The sequence below is a fragment of the Gracilinanus agilis genome, chromosome 4 (assembly GCF_016433145.1).
Source record: "Gracilinanus agilis isolate LMUSP501 chromosome 4, AgileGrace, whole genome shotgun sequence".
NCBI classification, from domain to species: Eukaryota; Metazoa; Chordata; class Mammalia; order Didelphimorphia; family Didelphidae; genus Gracilinanus; species Gracilinanus agilis.
The window spans coordinates 26,628,005-26,645,602 of NC_058133.1; the positions used below are offsets into that span (position 1 = coordinate 26,628,005).

Genomic DNA, 17,598 nt, shown 5'->3' on the forward strand with positions numbered 1-17,598 from the left:
CTCAGGCGGGTCTTCCCGCCGGTTTCTGGGCCTCGCACTTCCGCATTCTTCACCGCCCCTCCCGCCCTAGGCCCCGTCCCCTTCTTCACAGACCCGCCCCTGCCCCATGGCCCCGCCTCTCGCGCACCCCGGGCCCCAACCCTCAGCACGACGCTTGCGCGTTGGGCGCCGCCCGGTCCGGGGTCACGTGGGGGGCGGTGCGGACTCGTCGCGCGCGGCCTTCGGGGGCTTTCGTTTGCCTCTTCGAGACCGGAGTGAGGGAGTGGCTGAGGCGGAGGCGGGGACGGGGGCGGGGGGTGAGTGGTGTTCGGGGGCGCATGGAGGGGGTGCGGACCCCTCCCGACATCGCACCTCATTCTGTCCAGCCTGCGCCCCACCTTGGGCCAGGTGTGGAGGGCGGGGCCCAGGTGGGGGCGGGGGCTGGGGAACCCACAGGACCCCCAGGGTCACCGAAGGGTTACCTGGACTTGTCCCGCCCCTACATTCCGGGCGGGCGACGCCCCGGACAGCGACCTCCCACCTCGAGCTCTAGAGCCTTGGGTCCTCAGGAATTCTCCCTGGATTGTGGGGTTCTAGGGTCTCGGCTCTGGACGGAGTCTGAGCCGGGGTCCCTCCCCTAATCCTTTCCCACCCAGGGTCATCTGGAGGCGGCCGAGGCTGACATGCCCGGACAAAGACCCAGGAAGGGCCCCAAGGCTCGCGGCCAGGGGGTGGCGGCAGCTAAGCAGGTATGGAGGAGGGTCCTCCCCCACCTGGGGGCTGGCCCCATTGTACAGAGGAGGTGACTGAGGACGGGGGAGGGGCAGGGACCCAGCGTCCAGCCTGGGTGGTGACTCCATCTGTAACTCCATCTCCCTCTTCCCTGCTGGGTGGCAGGTACCCAGGAACAAAGCAAAGGCTAGGTGAGATTCAACAAAGAATGAATGTTTGGAGGCTCAGTTTGGGCCCACCTTGGCCCGAGCAGAGGAAGCCAGCCTCATAGAAGTGAGACCTGGAGGCAGAGGCTCTGATTCCAGGATCAGGAATAAATCTCATTTTCTTCCTCTAACATGTAGGGACCCCCTTCCCCTCCCCTTGTCAGTGATTCCTACAAGGTTTCATGGAAGAGAGGTTTGGAGTTAGAGGCCCTGGGTTCAAATCTCCACTCTTTTACTTCCCTCCTATTGGTGTCACTTTGGGCAAATTTCTAACTGCTGTCAATCCTGTGCTCCTCAGGGCCTACCCCTGGAGCTGCAACTGGTACCTCAGGGTTGCCCCCTCCCCAACCCTTACAGCTGATGCCCTCAGGCTGTGCTGTTCCTGATAGGTCATAGGTTTGGGTGAAAGGTCCCAGGAACCAGGGGCCTTTGGAGGTTCCAAAGGCTGAGTGAATGTAGGGCATCTGACAGAAGAGTCATTTCATTCTTCCAATGATTGGGTCTGCCATGCACTGAGCACCCATCTGCCTTAGCTCCTGAAGAGCCTGAAGGCAGGAACAACCAAGCTCAGATCTGGCCTCAGATACTAGCAGTGTAACCCTAGGTAAGTCACTTAACCCTGTTTGCCTCACTTTCCTCATCTATAAAACAAGCTGAAGAAGAAAATGGCAAACCACTCCAGGGTCTTTGCCAAGAAAACCCCAAATGAGGTCATGAAGAGTGAAGCAACTGAAAAATGACTGACCAAAATGCACCAGCTTCCATACCTGGGCTAGAGATACCAAGTCATGCCATGAACCTGCCTTTAAGGAGCTTTCATTCTGAAAGGAGATAAATTATAGGTATAAGAGTAACTAATACAATGGGAATAGAGGAAACAGCTAGGAAAAGTCGAGGGGGTTCTGAGCCCTGGGGTGTGCCAGCATCTGGTTCTGGATATTGGATGCCATTGGAGAGACTTAGAAATATTTATTGAATTGGACTACATCAAAATAAATGTAGAGCTGCAAGGAACTGTTATTGTTCAGTTGTGGCTGATTCTTGCCCATGACCCCATTTGGGGTTTTCTTGGCAAGGATAATGGAGTGGTTTGCCATTTCCTTCTCCAGTTCATTTTCCAGAGAAGAAACTGAGGCAGTTAAGTGATCTGTCCAAGTTCACATAGCTAGAATGTCTGAGGCCAGTGAACTAAGGAAGATGAATTTTCCTGACTCCAAATCTAATGCTGTATCTACTCTACCATTTAGGTGCCTCATATAAGAATATGAGGCCCTTGAGCCCTCATTTTACAGATGAGAAAACTGAGATCTGAAAAAGGAAGGAAACAAGCCTTTATTAAACACCTACTTTGTGTCAGGCATGGTACAAATATCATCTCATTTGATCCCCACACAATGCTAAAAGATATTATTAATTGCATTTTACAGTTGAGGAAACTGAGATAATTGGTAACCTGGAGAGGTTGTCTGGCTCCCCCAAACACTGTTCTCAGACCCCATTCCTAGTCCTTATATGACCCACATAGGGTCTTTTTAAAAAAAACAACAAACCTTTTATTGGTCCCAAGGCAGAAGAATGGTAAGGGCTGGGCAGCAGGGATTAAGTGACTTGCCCAGGATCACACAGCTAGGAAGTGTCAAGTCAGATTTGAACCCAGGACCTACAGTCTCCAGGCCTGGTGATCTATCCCTTGAGTCACTTACCCCAAGGTCTTATAGCCAAAGTAAACGTCTTAGGTAGAATTTGAATGCAGGTCTTCTAGACTTAAACATTGAGCCACTAGACCATGATGAGATGAGCTGAGTACCCTATTTCTTTATAACAGATGCGATTTAAGGCAGGGCCCCTGCCCTCAGGGGACTTATTAAGGATAGGAGACACAGGCTCAGGGAATCCAATCCCAGAATGGTATAAGCCCATCAGAAAACTGCAAGGATCCAGTGCTAGATGAATTCTGAGGAAGACTTCCTAAGGGAGGCAGCACTTCAGTGAGACTTTAAGGGGGAGTCAGGGCAGAGCACTGATTGATGTTCAGAGTCCAGTATGGGGAGAGGAGCATGAGGTGAGCTGGACAGCTAGGTCAGGGCCTTCTTGTGAAGTCTCCAGAGGGCCAGGAGAAAAGGTTTGTGCTTTATATTAGAAGGCAACAGGGAACCATAGAAGGTTTTTGGAGTTAGATCTGGGAGTCAGATTGGTTTAGAGCTAGAGCCAATCTTGGAGACAGGGACAGCTTTCTTACAAGAAGCCATGGGACCTGGCCAGGCTGGCGTCTGTGAGTGGAAAGAGGAAAGTGAGAAAGGGTGAGATTTGGCCCCACACTAGATCTGTGCCATGAATTCATGTGAGAGTTGAAGATGGCACCTGCCATGTCTGAGAGGATGAAGGTGCCAGTGTGGACGAGCGAGGGTTGTTGGGAGAGGAGATGATGAGCTCTGGGATGGAGGTAGATGCTCAGGAGAGGAGGGGTGAGTCTGGATTTCTCTTAGGCGACACCCAGCCACAGTGACCATTGCTCTTGAAGGCCACCTCCCTGGGGGAGGCATAGAGAGAGCCTGAGGGATGGCTGGGTGGGTGTAGGCTTCCCGGAGCACCGAGGCCTCTGGTCCCCAACCTCTGCCCCCGTTCCTTGACCTCAGCCCTGGAATGGGAAAGGGAGATGGGAGCATCTGAGGACAGAGGCTGGCCTTTGGTGGGATTCCTTTCCTTGGTGCAGAGACAATAAGGCCTAGGGTCTGAACTCAGATCTGCCATGTTGTTCATGTTCAAGTTTTGCAAAGGAAACCAGTTATGTAATGTTGGAGGGAGGGAATTTGGCTTAGAGTCTCGGCCCTGATGGGCTCCATGAGCCATTGAGGCCTGATTGGACTAGACTGGTGACTTGTTGTGGCCTGGTGGCTGGAGGGCTCCATGGGACCAATGTGCAGGGTGACCCTAGGCAGGGACAGTAAACCCCCCCCACCCCCACCCCAGGGCTGGCACATTGGAAACACTTGATGAGAACAATTTGTGAACCTAGTGGGTGGCTCCTCCCCTCCTTCTCTCCTTCCATCCACAGCTGGGACTTTTCATGGAGTTCAACCCAGAAGACATGTTCTTGGAGGCCGAGGACTTTGGGGACGATGACGGGGACCTGGAGGCAGAGCTGTTGGCTCTCACTGGTGATACCGGGACCCCAGAGAGCAAGGCCAGGCCCAAGGGGAAAGGTGAGCCCAAGGCCTGGTCCTGGTCCTGGTCCAAAGACCCATTCCCCTACTGCCCACTGAGGCCCAGAGGGATAGGGTAGGGACCTTCAGATCCTCTCAGAATCTCCAGTAGGGGGTAGTGGTTGGGGTGGGGATACAAACCCTGGGCTCCAAGGGAAAGTGGGCTTGGGGATGGACCCAGTCATGTAGCTTCAGAGTGGTTGTGTTTCCAGTGCTTTGCCCACTGTATGTGGAGGAGGCATCAGTCCCAAGTGCCAGAGCTACCTTCCTGAAGCCTCTGAGTTGGAAAGAACCTCTCAGCAGCCTCAGAGGGCAGCCTGGACCTGAATACTTTGTTCATCTGGCCTTTTTGGGAAGTCCTTTGGAGACAGAGAGCTCAATACATTTTAAGGCAGCCCAGGCCACATGAGGAAAGCTCTCATTGTTACCAGGCATTCCTTCTCCCACTGCTCATGACTCTCTTCTCAAGATGGGGGCCAAGCTGAGCCTCTTCTACTAGGTCCCCCTTCAGAGGCAGCTCTCAGGACTCTGTGATAATTAGATTAAGTCTATACTGCCCATCTTTAGATTTAATCACCAAAGGTGATTACAAAGGTGAAAACATCTCCAATTTTGGGAGGTCTGTGCGTGCTAGAATGGGTGACAATCAGAATCGACTGACTACCCCCTAGGCAGTCCTAAGAGAAGGAGAAGTCTTTTGTGATTAGACGTGCAAACTAGGAGGGAGGCACAGAGGGAGTTGAGTGAGTGAAGGGTCTTCTGGTGAAGGAGCTCTTCTGGTTGGAGGAGTGCTGGCTGGGATCATGAGACCTTGGTGAGACTATTCTTAAATCTTACTTTGGAATTCCACGTGGTGAGTTTAAAGACTGAATCTTCCTGAACTTCTCTTAAGTTCCTTTTAAATAGAGACTGTGACTGAAGCTTTTGCTTCATTTGCCTCCGGCCTCTGGCCCTCTGACTCTCGCTTGGGTTAATTAGATCTACCTGGATTAACTAGGGGATCATAGCAGTTCTCAATTGTAAATACATTTCCATAAATGTCAATTTTGACTTGAGGTTATTCCTTAATTGGGGATTTTTCCCCTGGCGACAAATCTTTAATATATTCTACCCTAAACCCCCTTTTCCTCATTACAACTCCCCTCAGTCTTGTCTTCTCTAGATTCCATGACTCAAGGTCCTTCCATGCCCTGGACTTGGCCTCACACTCCGGTCTCCACAGCCTCACAGAAATCAGAACTTTGCCAGGGCTTGAGCTTTGGTGTCCCAGTGTAAATGAGTGGAAGCCCAGATGAGCTCTGAGATTCTCCCTGTGCTGGACTCTGCAACTTATCAGAGCCCTCCCCGATCATGGGAGCTCAGAGTCTATCATTTGATAGTTGAGGAAACTCAGCCTGGGCCAGAGAGGGGGAAGCAACTTGACCTAGCTCTAATAGCCAAGAAATGCCTGGGGCCAGATTTGAACCCCTGTCTACTAGGCCACCTTGTTCTTGCTGCCCCTGTGACTCCATTGGGCCAAGCAGGTCAGAGGATAGGGTATCCTGCCTCCATATTTCACAGCCACTATTCCTTTTATCGTGTGATTATTGAGGGGCCAGACTTTGAATCCATGCAGCCCTTCCAGTGTGGAATCTTCTCATTAGTGCAAATGGGTGATTTGTTTGTAATTTAGACAAGTTGCCTAGGTCATCAATTGTCAGGAGACTTGTCTATGGTCATATAGCCAGTCATTCGAGGAGCCTGACCCTGAGACTCCTTTCCCAAGAGCCTTTCCTTAGCATAATTTGGGATCTATACCATTCCCAAAGAGGAGACCAGACCTGGTGTTGACCTCAGTGTCATAGGGTTACATAAGCTTCCCAGATGCTAACAGAGGGACCTTGTTCTGTGTGCCCCCCTCAACAGAGGGTTAGAAAATCTAGTGGGGATGGGCAGTGATGGCAGCTTAGTAAAAAGCCAAACTTGCCAATGATCAGAGCCTTCCCATCTTAGGCCCTCCTTTCCCCCCAATTACTCCAGTCTTCAGGTAGAAGTAGCCAGACCCTGCAGTCTTCCTGTCTAGGGAGGGCCAGGCTAGATAAGGTGAGGTCCTAGGAGTAGTCTCAGATGGATGATTTCCAGTTTCAGTAAACACTTCAGCTTGTTACCCTGGTGTGGCCAGGGACTAACCCTGCCAGCCCTACCACTTCTGCTCAGGATGGCATGTACAAGAAACAGCCTTTGGGGGGGACCAAAGGGAAGGAGGCAGCCACCCAGTGGGATAAATGAAGCTAGGGCCTCTTGCCTCATCCCTGTCTCGTCTCCACCAATGGTCCCCCAAGCTTGAGCCAGATTTTCTGGTCTGGAATAGGGGATGGTCCTGGGCTTGGCTCCCAGATTTGCTGCTCAGTTACTTTGAAGCCTTAATCAGTCTTTTTCTTCTCATTGCCTCAGTTTACTTATCTGTAAAATGAAGGGTTTGGACTAGATCATCCTTAATGTTCCCTGCATTTCCATCATATTCTGATCCTCTCTGGGAGCCTGGGGCTTAGGGGCTCAGTCTTGAGAATCCCTCTGTCTACCCCCAGCCCCCCTGCCAATGGCACACATTGAGAAGCTTGCTGCCGAATGCATGCAGGACGTGGGAAATGAGGCCTCAGATGAGGAAGATGAAGCACTGGAGACAGATACAGACCTGTTGGTAAGTGGCTGGGCACAGCCCCAGTGCCATGGCAGGGGAGAAGGTTGGCTCCCTCTTTCCTCTGTCCCCTGTTGGGGGTAGGGGCCTAGGACTATGAAGTGGAGGGAGGCCCAGTTTGTCTTCTCTCTACAAAATGGCCTGGGCCTTGCCAGAGGGCCTGAGTTCAAACCCCAGCTTAGGTTTTGTTGAACCAGAGTGATTTGGGTCCAGTTGTTGGCCTTTCTTGGGCCTCAGTTCCCTCCTCTGTAAAATAAGGAGGCTAAAGTATGACTTTTCACAGAGTTATTTGAGGTATAACAAAATCTGAGATATGGGGCAGGAAGGGACTGCCAAGGTCCTTATCACCCAGGCTTCTCTTGATAGTGATAGAAACAGACTTTTGAAGGAGGGGGGAGGTTCAGAAAGTAAGCATCAGGAGATTTGAATCCTTGGGCTCCAAGCCTGCTCCCCCTTCCTGGAGGTTTATGGCGAAGCCCATGATGCCCGAGTGGAGGAGCTTGCCTTTTAGATTGCTTGGCCTCCAAATGAGGGAGGCTGCCCTTGCCCAGACTCCCTGTCTGCAGTAAAGGCAGCCTTTACTCTGGAGACTTTCTTCCTACTTTTTGTCTCCTCAGGCAGAGCTACAGGAGGTCCTGGGAGAGGAGGAGAAGGAGGAGGATGGAGAACTGAACAGCCCCGATGAGGTGGTTCCCATGCAGGCCTCTGCCCCAGCAGGCCTTGAGGTGGGATAGAGCCCTGGAGAGGGGGCCTCTGGGGATCTTGATGTACACATACAAGACACTTGCCAGCTGAGCTCTGAATAATTTCCATTGACAGACTTGATTCATTTTAATTCAATAGCAAATGTCTCCTCTGTGCCAGGTTGTAGTGATACCAAGGGCAAACAAACAGTCCTTGCTCTTGAGGGGTTTCCAGAATGGGTACAGGATTGTGCACAGAAATACCAAATACGTCCAGGATAGGTACAGAGATGTTTCAAGAGAGAGAGATCATAAAACAAATAGTGGGATGAGGAGGCCTCAGGAAGCAGACAACACCTGTGTCTATTATCTAGGAAAGGAAGCTGGGTATGCTGGGAAGTGCAGCAAGGACTATAGAGGCATAGGGGGACAGCATCTGCAAAGGTCTGGAGGCAAGAGATGGAATGCATTCTCTAGGGGAGCACGCAAGGGAAGTCATGTCATGTGAGATGTCTGAGAATGAAGGTCAATGGAAGCCAGACCAGACCAGAAGGGATTCATTCCCAAACAAAGGCAGAGGAGGCAGGCTCGCCTCCTTGAAACCTCCAAGATGACAGTTCACCTTAATGTCTGCTTTCTTAAGGCAGGAGGTTTTCAAGTAGAATTCTGTGTTTTAGGAAACAGTGGATACACTGGAGTGGGGAGAGACTTGGGGCAGGCAAGAACAGCCCACTCCACTGTAAAGGGGGGCAGTATTGTAAGGGGTTAATATTTTAAAAGGTTGGACTAAATATCAGAGTGTGGTCACCAGGAATTAATTAATTCCAAATAATTTTTTAGCGATTTATAAAGTAGAGGGAAAGAGTAAAAATAGAGAAAAGTGAAAGAGAGCAGAGTAAGAGATCTAGCTTAATGAGCTAGAATATGTGCTCAAGCCTTGGCTTTACTCTAACAGGGATCCAGAAGCCTCAGCTGGAGGGCCTAAAGGTCCATTAACAAAGAGTTTTAGCCATGAGGCCTCCTCCCAGATGAGGGGCCCCTCCAGAGGCTAGTCCCTCCAGGAAAACTAGGGAAGGGAGTCAGCCTTTTTCACTCACCTACATAGTAGTTCTAAGGAGAAATAGAAAGCAGTCTGAGGTCCTCAGCCAGAGTTCCTCCAGGGTCCAGTTCAAGGCGAAAGACTCCTCACAGGAAGTTCTTGCCACTTAAAAAGACCATTCCTTTCATCACTTCCTGTGCCTTCCTCCTACTTTACGCATACTAATTACAGCTAAAGCTTTACTTAGGACTGCCCAGGGGGCAGTTAGTCGATTCTGATTCATCACCCACTTTTGCACAGATCTCCCCCACTTAAGGATAAGTGGGGTGTTTACACTGTTGGTGATTAAATCTAAAAATGGGTAGGGTAGAATTAATCCCATCTTCACACCACCCTATCCCCAAGGTTTGCAACAATGGAGGCTTGAGATGATGGTCAGCACCAGGGAATGGCAGTGTCAGAGGAGAGAGGGATGATGGCAGGGATGCTGCAGAGATGACATTGACAGGCCCTAACAACAGATTGGGTCTGGGGGATGAGAGAGGAAGGAGCCTGGGATGGATGACTCCTAGGTTGGGGGATTGGGAGGAGGCAGAGGCCTTCAATAGTAACAGAGATTAGAAAGGGAAGGGGTTGGAAGGAAGAAAAATGAGTTCAGTTTGGGTCATGCTGAGTTTCTGATGCCTCCAGTTCATCCATTTCATCCAGTTCAACATGCTCAAAAGCCAGCTGAGAAGAGAGGCTGGGGGTCCATAGGTCCTGAGACCATCTGCAGGAGAGCAGAAGAGATCTCCAATAACAGGAGAGAAGAGTGCTCAGGACAGGACCAGCAAAGGGTCTGAGAAGAGGGAGAGCTGGGGAAAAGAGTCAGGAGAACCTAGAGGAAAAGAGACCCATGAACAAGAGTGGTCAAGAGAGCTGAGGTTGGACAGAAGGCCTTTGGTTGTGCTGCCATAGAGAGCACTGAAAGAGGGCAGCCTGGAAGGCAGACTGCAAGAAACTGAGAAGGAAGGAAAGGAGAGGCAGCCTTTGAAGGCAGCTTTGAGGAGATAGTTGTGAAAGGGAGGAACCATCCAGGCCATCAGCTGGTGGAGACATTAAAAAGATGAAATGAAGTTTTGAAGGGTCAGGGGGTAATTCTGCCATCGGCTGCCCTCAACCCTGGGCTTCTGGCTGGGGTGGGGGAGTTTTGTGGTGAATGTCCAGGATCCTCCTTCATCTCCTCAAGCCATCAGCCCTTCCGGGTCAGTATCATTGAGGGGGGTAGAAGGGATAACACCACTGTGGTTCTTTCCCCTATGAGAGGCAGGCTATCTTGGGGGGGGCAGAAGACCAGCCGTGACCCTGAGCAAGCCCTTGGCTTCCTCAGTTTCTGCTTCCCCATCTGTACAATGGGTATGGGGTTGTGAGATCAGAGCTCTGAGTTAGCTAAATGTCAGCAATTAGCATGAAATCCCTTCCCATGACCTCTCCAACTCTCGGCCTTATGATGTTTTTGCCTTCTCAGGAAGTGCCCACAACAAGTGGGCTGCAGGGGCTACTGGAGGAACGAATTGCTAACTACCAGGCAGCAGTTACCAGTGCCAAGGAGGCTGGGGAAGGGGCCAAAGCCCGGCGGTGTGAACGAGGCCTAAAGGTGAGTGATAGATAGTGAGACCTGGGGACGATGGGGCAGAAGATGGCCGCCCCTTATCTAATAGAGGTCTCTAGGTGAAGACTCTGCTGTCTGTTTAATGGGAAAAGAGGAGCTCGGGCCCTAGTGTATGGTGGGCCCTCCTAATATCTCCTCTTCCAGACTCTGGAGACCCAATTGACTGCCGTGAAGAAGGGCAGAAAAATCAATGAGGAGGAGATTCCACCCCCTGTGGCCTTAGGGAACAGGCGAGAGCTGCTCCTTCCTACAGAGGGCAAAGGCTGTGGGGAACCCCCAGCTGCCCCAGACCTCCCAGCTGCCTCAGATTCCCCAGCTGCTCCAGCCCCCACCGCCACCCCAGCCCCCACAGCTGCTCCAACACCCCAAGAAGCAAGTGCCCTGGAGCCAGGTACATGACAGTCAAGCCAGTGCCTCCCCACTCCTTCTCTGGGAGCCCTTGGCTCCCCTTGCCCTTTGGGCTGGTCCAGTTCCCTAGCCTTTCTCCTTCAGCTGCATGTGGCAGTAGGGGCAGCTCCTCTGGTTTGAAAATGATTCAAAGACCCTGAGCTTCTCTGGGGTCTGGAGAAAGCAGGAGGGACACTGGCTCCCTAGCTGGGCCCTAGTCACTTAAATGGTTTTTCCCCCCTGGGCCAGATTCCCGGATGATGCTACTGACCCGGCAGAAGGAATACAAAGCTGCCGCCCTGAAAGCCAAACAGGAAGGGGACCTGGAACAGGCCCGAGAGTACATGAGGATTGGCAAGGTACAGCCCAGGCAGGCCCAGGGCTCAGGCTTGGGGGAAGCAGGAGCCCTGGCTTGGGTGGCCCTGCCCTCACAGAGTGACCATCTCCTCCTAATGACATGAGGGCCTTGGGCATGACTCCTAAACTCGGTTATGCTCTGAGTCCTTGTCCAGATGCCTATTTTACAAAGGAGAGAACAGACTGTGAGTTTGCCCAAGGTCATACATTGAGCTACTTTTGGTGAACTCTAGGAGGGGGCTGGGTGAAAGTGAGGGAGAAACTGAGGCACAAAATGGGCTGGTGGATAATCAGGCCCTCTGGTTACTGGGGTGGGGGAGCTACACCCAGGTGAGGCCCTCACCCAGCTCTTCCTCTCACCCCAGAAGTTTGGTGCTGTGCTGGAGGCACTGGACAGAGGGCAACCTGTGGACCTGAGTGGCATGCCTCCTACCCCTTCAGGTGAGAGGGCCCAGAGGGTCAGAACTGAGCAGTTCCCTCCCCAGGGTCTGCAGGGTCATCCCTGGGGCCAGGCCTCCTCATCCTCCTTTGATGCTTAGCCTAGCCTGGGGAGGGAAGCAGGACAGTAGGTTTGTGGGGGGGAGGGGATGGTGTTGTATGTGTTCGGACCTTCTGCCCTTCCTCCTCCTATTTCCTTATATCAGCAAACATTGATTACATGATTGGTGTGTGAAAGGCCCAGAGCAGGGTGCTCAGGGCACAAAGACAAAAGGAGATATGGGAGCTGGCAGAATAAGTCGAGAAGGGAGGGTGTGGGTCCTGAGGGGCCCTCACTTTGGGTAGGGAGCTGCTTGCTGCCACGGCCCTCCCAAAGCCTTGGCCAGGGAATTCAGTTCAGTAGATGCTAAGTGCCCACAGGCCTGTCCCCAGCCAGAGGACTAGCTTTGTCCCATGTCTCTATAGAGCTCGAGGTCCCCCAAAAAGCCCGGCCAGCCCCAAGCCCTGCCCCACTGGAGCACTCGAAGCCTGTGATGTCGGCCCCTCCCCCAGCCCCAGGTAAACACTGGCTAGAGGAGGGCCCCTGCAGGTCCCCAGCTACCTTTGGGCTGGTCCCTGCTGAGTTTCATGGATGGGAAGGAAAGGGTCAGTTGTGGGGGCTATTGGAATGGGGATGACTCCTGCCCAAGGCAGTTGGGAATATGGTTGGGATCAGGGAGGGGAGGGAAAATAGCTGACATCCTCTTTGGGCTCAGGGCCCCCTACCCAGCCCCAGACGGTACTGGAGGCCTTGGGCCAGAGGCTAGGCAAGTACCAAGAGGCTGCAGCCCAGGCCAAGAGCAGCGGAGATGAGCGGAAGGCCCGCATGCATGGGCGCATCGCCAAGGTGACTTTCCACTTTGGGGAGTAGGGGGAGCTGTGGGGAGAGACACTAGCAGGCATCCTGTGGGCCTAGCTCTGGAGCTGGGCTGGACAAGGAAGGCCCTAAGGTCTCATTTATAGAACTATAGACTTAGAACTGGGAAGGACCCCAGAGATCATCTGATCCCAGGAGGAGGGCTGGAAGGAGCGGGACTTGTCCAAGGTCACACAGCAAGTCAGTGTCTGGCTGGGAATTAAACACTGGTATCTGTCCTACCTCTCAGCCCAGGGCACTGCCTCCCCCACTACCCCCCATGCCCTTGGAGAAAGTGAAGACCCAGGGGATAGTGTGGCCTTAGCCTCCCCCAACCTTCCCTTCTTTTCCTGTGCCCTAAAGTGGGGAGAGGGACTAGAAGACAGAATATAGCCTCTTGAGTTCTTCATCTGTCAAAAGAGAGGTCAGACTAGATGGGCTCTAAGGCTTGGCTTTTTTTCCAACTCTCAAATCCCTCTTTGCGCCAGTTTGGCATTTGGGGCAGAGGAGGAGACATTTGGAGAGGGCTTTAGACACACCATGGCTCATCTCATATTGAACCTTTCCTCCCCCCCTCCCTGGCCCTAATCCCAGCAATACCAAGATGCCATCCAAGCTCTCAAAGCTGGGAGGAAAGTGAACTTGGCTGAACTTCCTGTCCCCCCAGGTGAGTCAGAAACTGGAGGAATGGGGCTCAGAGAATGGGATTAAGGCATTTGAGGGGTTTGTTGAAGCTTGGTCTGTGCAGGCTGATTCAAGGCTCTTAAGAAACGGGTACTTGGGAAGGGCAGATGCCCTCTTGGCCTCTCACCCCTGAACAGGCATTGACCAGTCTGGGGCCTCCAGCTCAGAGCCTCACTCTTCAGGCCTATCTTATTCTCCCACCACAGGCTTCCCTCCTATCCCTGGCTTGGAGCCTCCCTTGGGCCCTGAGGACAACCCCTTGGCAACTGCCTTGAAGGCTGCTCAGCTGTTGAACAGCCCTGAAGAGAAGGATGAGGACGAGGAAGAAGACAAGGTATAGAGGTCTCCCTGGGCAGGGCCCTCACTTTGGAACCCAGCCACTTGGGCTGTGACCACTGTGAACTCATCTGTGCTACTCGCTGTGTATGAGTCTCTTTTCCTCTCAGCCTCAGTTTCTCCTTCAGTAAAGGAGTGCTATAGAGGCAGTGACATTGGAAAGGGCCCCGGATTTGGAGTTGAGAAAGAGTTTGCTTTGTTTGATTGCCATCTTGGATGCTTACTGTGTGACCTTGGGAAAGTTACTAGATGACTCCAGCACTCCCCCTTCCAGGTCTGGATCTGCTCCCTTTGGTTCTTATGGGAGCCACTGTATAATGACCATCCTTCCCACTCCTCAGGAAGAAGCCCTGCCCCAGGCCCCAGTGGCCAAGAAGCCAGCTCAGAGGCCTAGCCAAGCTTCCCAGGTAGCCAAACCTTCAGCCACACCATCCCCTGAGTCCCAGGGCTCTACCTCCCAGGACACCTTGTCCCCAGCAGGTGAGCCCATGCAGGGTACAGGGGAGGCCCTTCACCCTGGGAAGGGAAGAGAAAAAAGGGATGGGACTCTGTGGGGCCTCAGAACTCCAGGACTGGGCCAGCAGGGGTTCTTGTCTCCCTAGCCCAGGAACAGCTGGCCTTGCTGGAGAGCCGAAGACTCCAGTGCCAGCGAGCAGCTCTCCAAGCCAAACGGGCTAAAGACCTGGAGCAGGCTAAAGCCCACCTTCGGGCTGCCAAGGCTCTGGACATGCAGATTGCCCTGGTGCGCAGCGGCCGTGCGGGCAGCAGCAGCAGCGGGGCCAAGGTGGGCCTGGGGGCTGAAGGGGGTTGGGATTGGGTATTCAGACCAGTTACATCTGTGTTTGCCCTGGAGGGGGCCAGGCCCTGCCCTTGGGGAGCTTACGGTCTCTTCAGTGTGGACAGTGAGGGGCTGGACTTGGGGCCTTTAGGAGGCTTCCCCCGGCAGCCTGGAGTTTGGGGCTCTTGGAGACTCGCCTGGAGTTCATCTCTGTGTTGTGTTGGGGGTGGGGCAGCTTGCTTCCCCTCTGACAGACGAAGATGGTGGCTTCGTTCTCATTTGCCATGAGGACCTCGGGCTCTCCCAGAAGGCCGAGGAAGTGTACGCCCAACTCCACAAGATGCTAAAGGAGCAGCAGGAGGTCAGGACCTCCCCCCATTCTAGGAGGGTGGGCAGGGGGGAGAGAAGACATGCTAGACCTCAGAGGCAGAACCAGGAGAATCAGGTGGGGCTAACCAGTCAGGTAGGAGCTCTCCCTCCCAGGAGAGCCATCCTGGAGGTGAAGTGGACTCCCCTGGGGCTAGGGAACGGCCTCCACTTGGCTTCAGCCACTTGGGGGCAATTGGCCTCTTCAGGCTCTCTCCACAGAGAGGTGGGGAGGGAGGGAGCGAGGGAGAGGACGCTTGTGGGGAGTCTTAGCCAGATTCAGATCAACCCACATAGTCTCCAAGACCCCTTTGAACCCCAGAACACTGGGATGCTCTGCTTCCCTTCACAGAAGTGCCTGCTGTACTCCAAGCAATTCATGCACCAGGGCAATGTGGCAGAAACCACCTGGTGAGTGGCTTAGCATCAGCTGTCTGGGCACAGGCCAATTGAGGCCACAGGGCCTTCTCTGGGCCTCAGTTTATTTGCTATCTAAGAGCTCTTTATTTCTTACAAGCTGACAATGCCCTTTGCGCTGAGGGAAAAATCAAGGGGAAGGGTGGGGGGTGGGGCATGATAGGGGAGAGGATATAGCCCTGGGAAATGGGGGAAGGTGGCCTACTATCCTTTTGGGGTGCAGGGAAGAGCTGAGGAAACTCCATTGGCCCATGATGGGGATCTGGAGCATCTTCCTAAAGGGCTTTGGGGTCAGGAGGGACAGTGAAGGCTAGCCTTGCTCTGCTCGGCCTCTTGAGCAGAATGGCAGTGTCCCAGAGTGGGAGGGGAGCTCTCGCTCTGGGGAGGGGCTGGCCATCCCCTCCCTGGGGGAGGCTGCCTGTGCCCAGCTGGCCTCTAGGGTCTCTTCAGGCTCCTGCCATCTCAGGCTGTCTTGCCCACCATGCTATCCCTCCCTGGCAGGTTTGAGAAGCTGGCCCAAGACCGGAAGAAACAGCTGGAGATCTTGCAGCTGGCCCAGGCCCAGGGCCTGGACCCTCCAAGCCACCGCTTTGAGGAAAAGACCTTCCGGACCGTGAGGTATGTTGGGGGTGGGAAGGCCAGGACAAGAGAAGCTGGACAGGGCCAGGGACCCAGAGAAGCCCCCGACAGTGCCCTGCCTCCTCCCCATTGCCATCTGCTTTGTCCTCTGACAGGATCTTCTCAGAGCTCAATAGCACCGAGATGCATCTGCTCATCGTGAGAGGAATGAACCTCCCTGCCCCGCCAGGTGCCCAGGCCTGTTGCCCCGAGGGTGGGCAGGGCAAGACCAGAGGCTCACCCCCACCCTTTGCCTTGGCACCCCCTTCAGGGGCTGGGGCTGGGTGGTCTTGGGGTTGGGAGCGATGGCCCCACTGAAGTGTCACCCCCCTCCCCCATATTGCCTGCACAGGTGTGACTCCAGATGACCTGGATGCATTTGTTCGATTTGAGTTCCACTATCCCAGCTCGGTGAGGGGGAGGCCTGCTTCCCTGGGTCGGTGGGGGGGGAGGGTGTGTGTGTGTGTAAAGAAATGGCCCGTGCTGATTCTCCCACCTTGGACAAGGAGCCCGTCTTCCTAGGCTACCTTGGCCCTTGCTCCTGGCTCAGTTTCCCCATCTGCTACATGAGGATGTTAGCCTTGATCCCAAAAGCTCCCTCATTCCAACCTCTTCTGCTGATGCCCAGCATGCCCTGCCCCTTGCCCTGGGCCCAGAGCTCCTGGCTACCCTGGACACCCTGTTCCGTTCATCTGTCCCCAGGACCAGGCCCAGAAAAGCAAAACCTCTGTGGTGAAGAATACCAATTCTCCAGGTGGGAGCTCAGAGTGGCCCTCTGCCCCTGGAGGCCAGGAGATGCTGAGAGGGGAGGGAACAGGGAGAGGGAGAGGGTGAGCCTGAGGCTGGGTGCCCGGGTGGGTCCCCAGGGCTGGCAGCCACTGGGCAGTTTCTGGGAATGGCAGAATTGGGGGCAGGGGACTGAGCTCAAATTCTGCTGCTGCTTTTCAGCCCCTATGGCCCAGTAACCTTCAAGGTTCCTCCTGGATCAGACGGGGGCCTTCCAGGCCTCCCGAGGCCCATAGTCCCGAGAGCCCCCTCCTCTTCCACCCGGGGCTCCCCTCACTCACTCCCGCCCCCTCTCCTGGCAGAGTTTGACCAGCTCTTCAAGCTGAACATAAACCGGAACCATCGAAGCTTCCGCCGGCTGGTCCAGAGCAAGGGAATCAAGTTTGAGATTTTTCACAAGGGGTGAGGCCCAGGCCCAGCAACCCCAGAGTGGGAATCCCCCAGCAGTACCTTTCAAGATGGGCTTGAATTCCTCTGGGGATGGAGAGCTCGTGACCTTACGTGGCAGGATAGTGTTGGCTCTGATTGTCACAGAATTCTTTTGTTTTGAGCTGAGAGGGCTAAGCTGAGCCTGGCCCTGTGCCGTCTCCTTCCCTCCCTGTTGGGCCTGGGCATCTGTGCCTCCCAGGGCTCCCCTCAGACCTTCCTCCCCCTTCTCTGCCCCATCCACAGATCCTTCTTCAGAAGTGATAAGCAGGTTGGGACGGCCCATCTGAAGCTGGAGCGGCTGGAGACCGAGTGTGAAATCAGGGAGATCCTGGAGGTAGGGGGGCTGGCCCGGGGGCAGGACCCCAGAGGGCTGGGGGCCGAGAGCTCGCGCTTCCCTGCGGCTCCATTTCTCACAGGTCCTGGATGGGAGAAAGCCAACAGGGGGGAAACTGGAGGTGAAGGTGAGACTCCGGGAGCCCCTGAGTGGACAAGACACGCAGATGGTCACCGAGAACTGGCTGGTCCTGGAGCCCAGGAGCCTCTGAGGTCAGCCCTCGTCCCTGCGTCGACTGCCAGGGTGGGCGAGGGGGCCTGCAGGGACGCCGGCCCAGGGGTGGCGCTCAGGGCTGGGGTCGGGGGGTTCCTTCCAGGATCAAGAATTCTGCCCCGACGCTCGGAGGCCCTGACCTCAGCCATTCCCCCTCTCGGGCCCCCACCGGTCAGAGCCCACCTCGGCCTTCTGCTTCGTTGCAGCCACGCCGGGCCTCCGGAGCTTCGGCCCCACAGAAGATGCTGCTACCCCGAGCACCAAAGACTTGTTAGTAACTGCACTACCCACCGCGCTTCACGCCCCGAGAGCCCGGAGCTGCCCCGGTGCCGTTGGGCCACTGAGTGGCGGTGACGGACCCTCCGCCCTCAGCACAGGAGCCGAGCCCCG

The 17,598-nt window shown here is 54.5% G+C and overlaps 2 protein-coding genes across 2 annotated transcripts in view; one reads left to right on the plus strand and one right to left on the minus strand.

The window, feature by feature from the left end:
* The first annotated feature begins 656 nt into the window (after window positions 1-656).
* Window positions 657-17,592, plus strand: CC2D1B (coiled-coil and C2 domain containing 1B). The gene is made up of 24 exons (XM_044671730.1): window positions 657-728; window positions 3,973-4,120; window positions 6,688-6,800; window positions 7,415-7,522; window positions 10,027-10,155; window positions 10,315-10,561; window positions 10,807-10,916; window positions 11,280-11,355; window positions 11,818-11,910; window positions 12,108-12,238; window positions 12,842-12,914; window positions 13,138-13,265; window positions 13,609-13,747; window positions 13,870-14,051; window positions 14,281-14,406; window positions 14,764-14,822; window positions 15,330-15,446; window positions 15,563-15,636; window positions 15,799-15,857; window positions 16,149-16,200; window positions 16,535-16,634; window positions 16,905-16,995; window positions 17,078-17,207; window positions 17,415-17,592. The coding sequence occupies exons 1-23, from the start codon at window positions 663-665 to the stop codon at window positions 17,204-17,206; spliced, it is 2,550 nt and encodes an 849-aa protein (XP_044527665.1). The 5' UTR covers window positions 657-662; the 3' UTR covers window position 17,207; window positions 17,415-17,592.
* Window positions 17,492-17,598, minus strand: part of ZFYVE9 (zinc finger FYVE-type containing 9) — a 155,696-nt gene continuing 155,589 nt past the window's right edge. Inside the window, exon 20 of the mRNA XM_044674808.1 lies at window positions 17,492-17,575. Within this exon, the coding sequence (XP_044530743.1) occupies window positions 17,492-17,575 (84 nt within the window). The remainder of the gene's footprint in view (window positions 17,576-17,598) is intronic.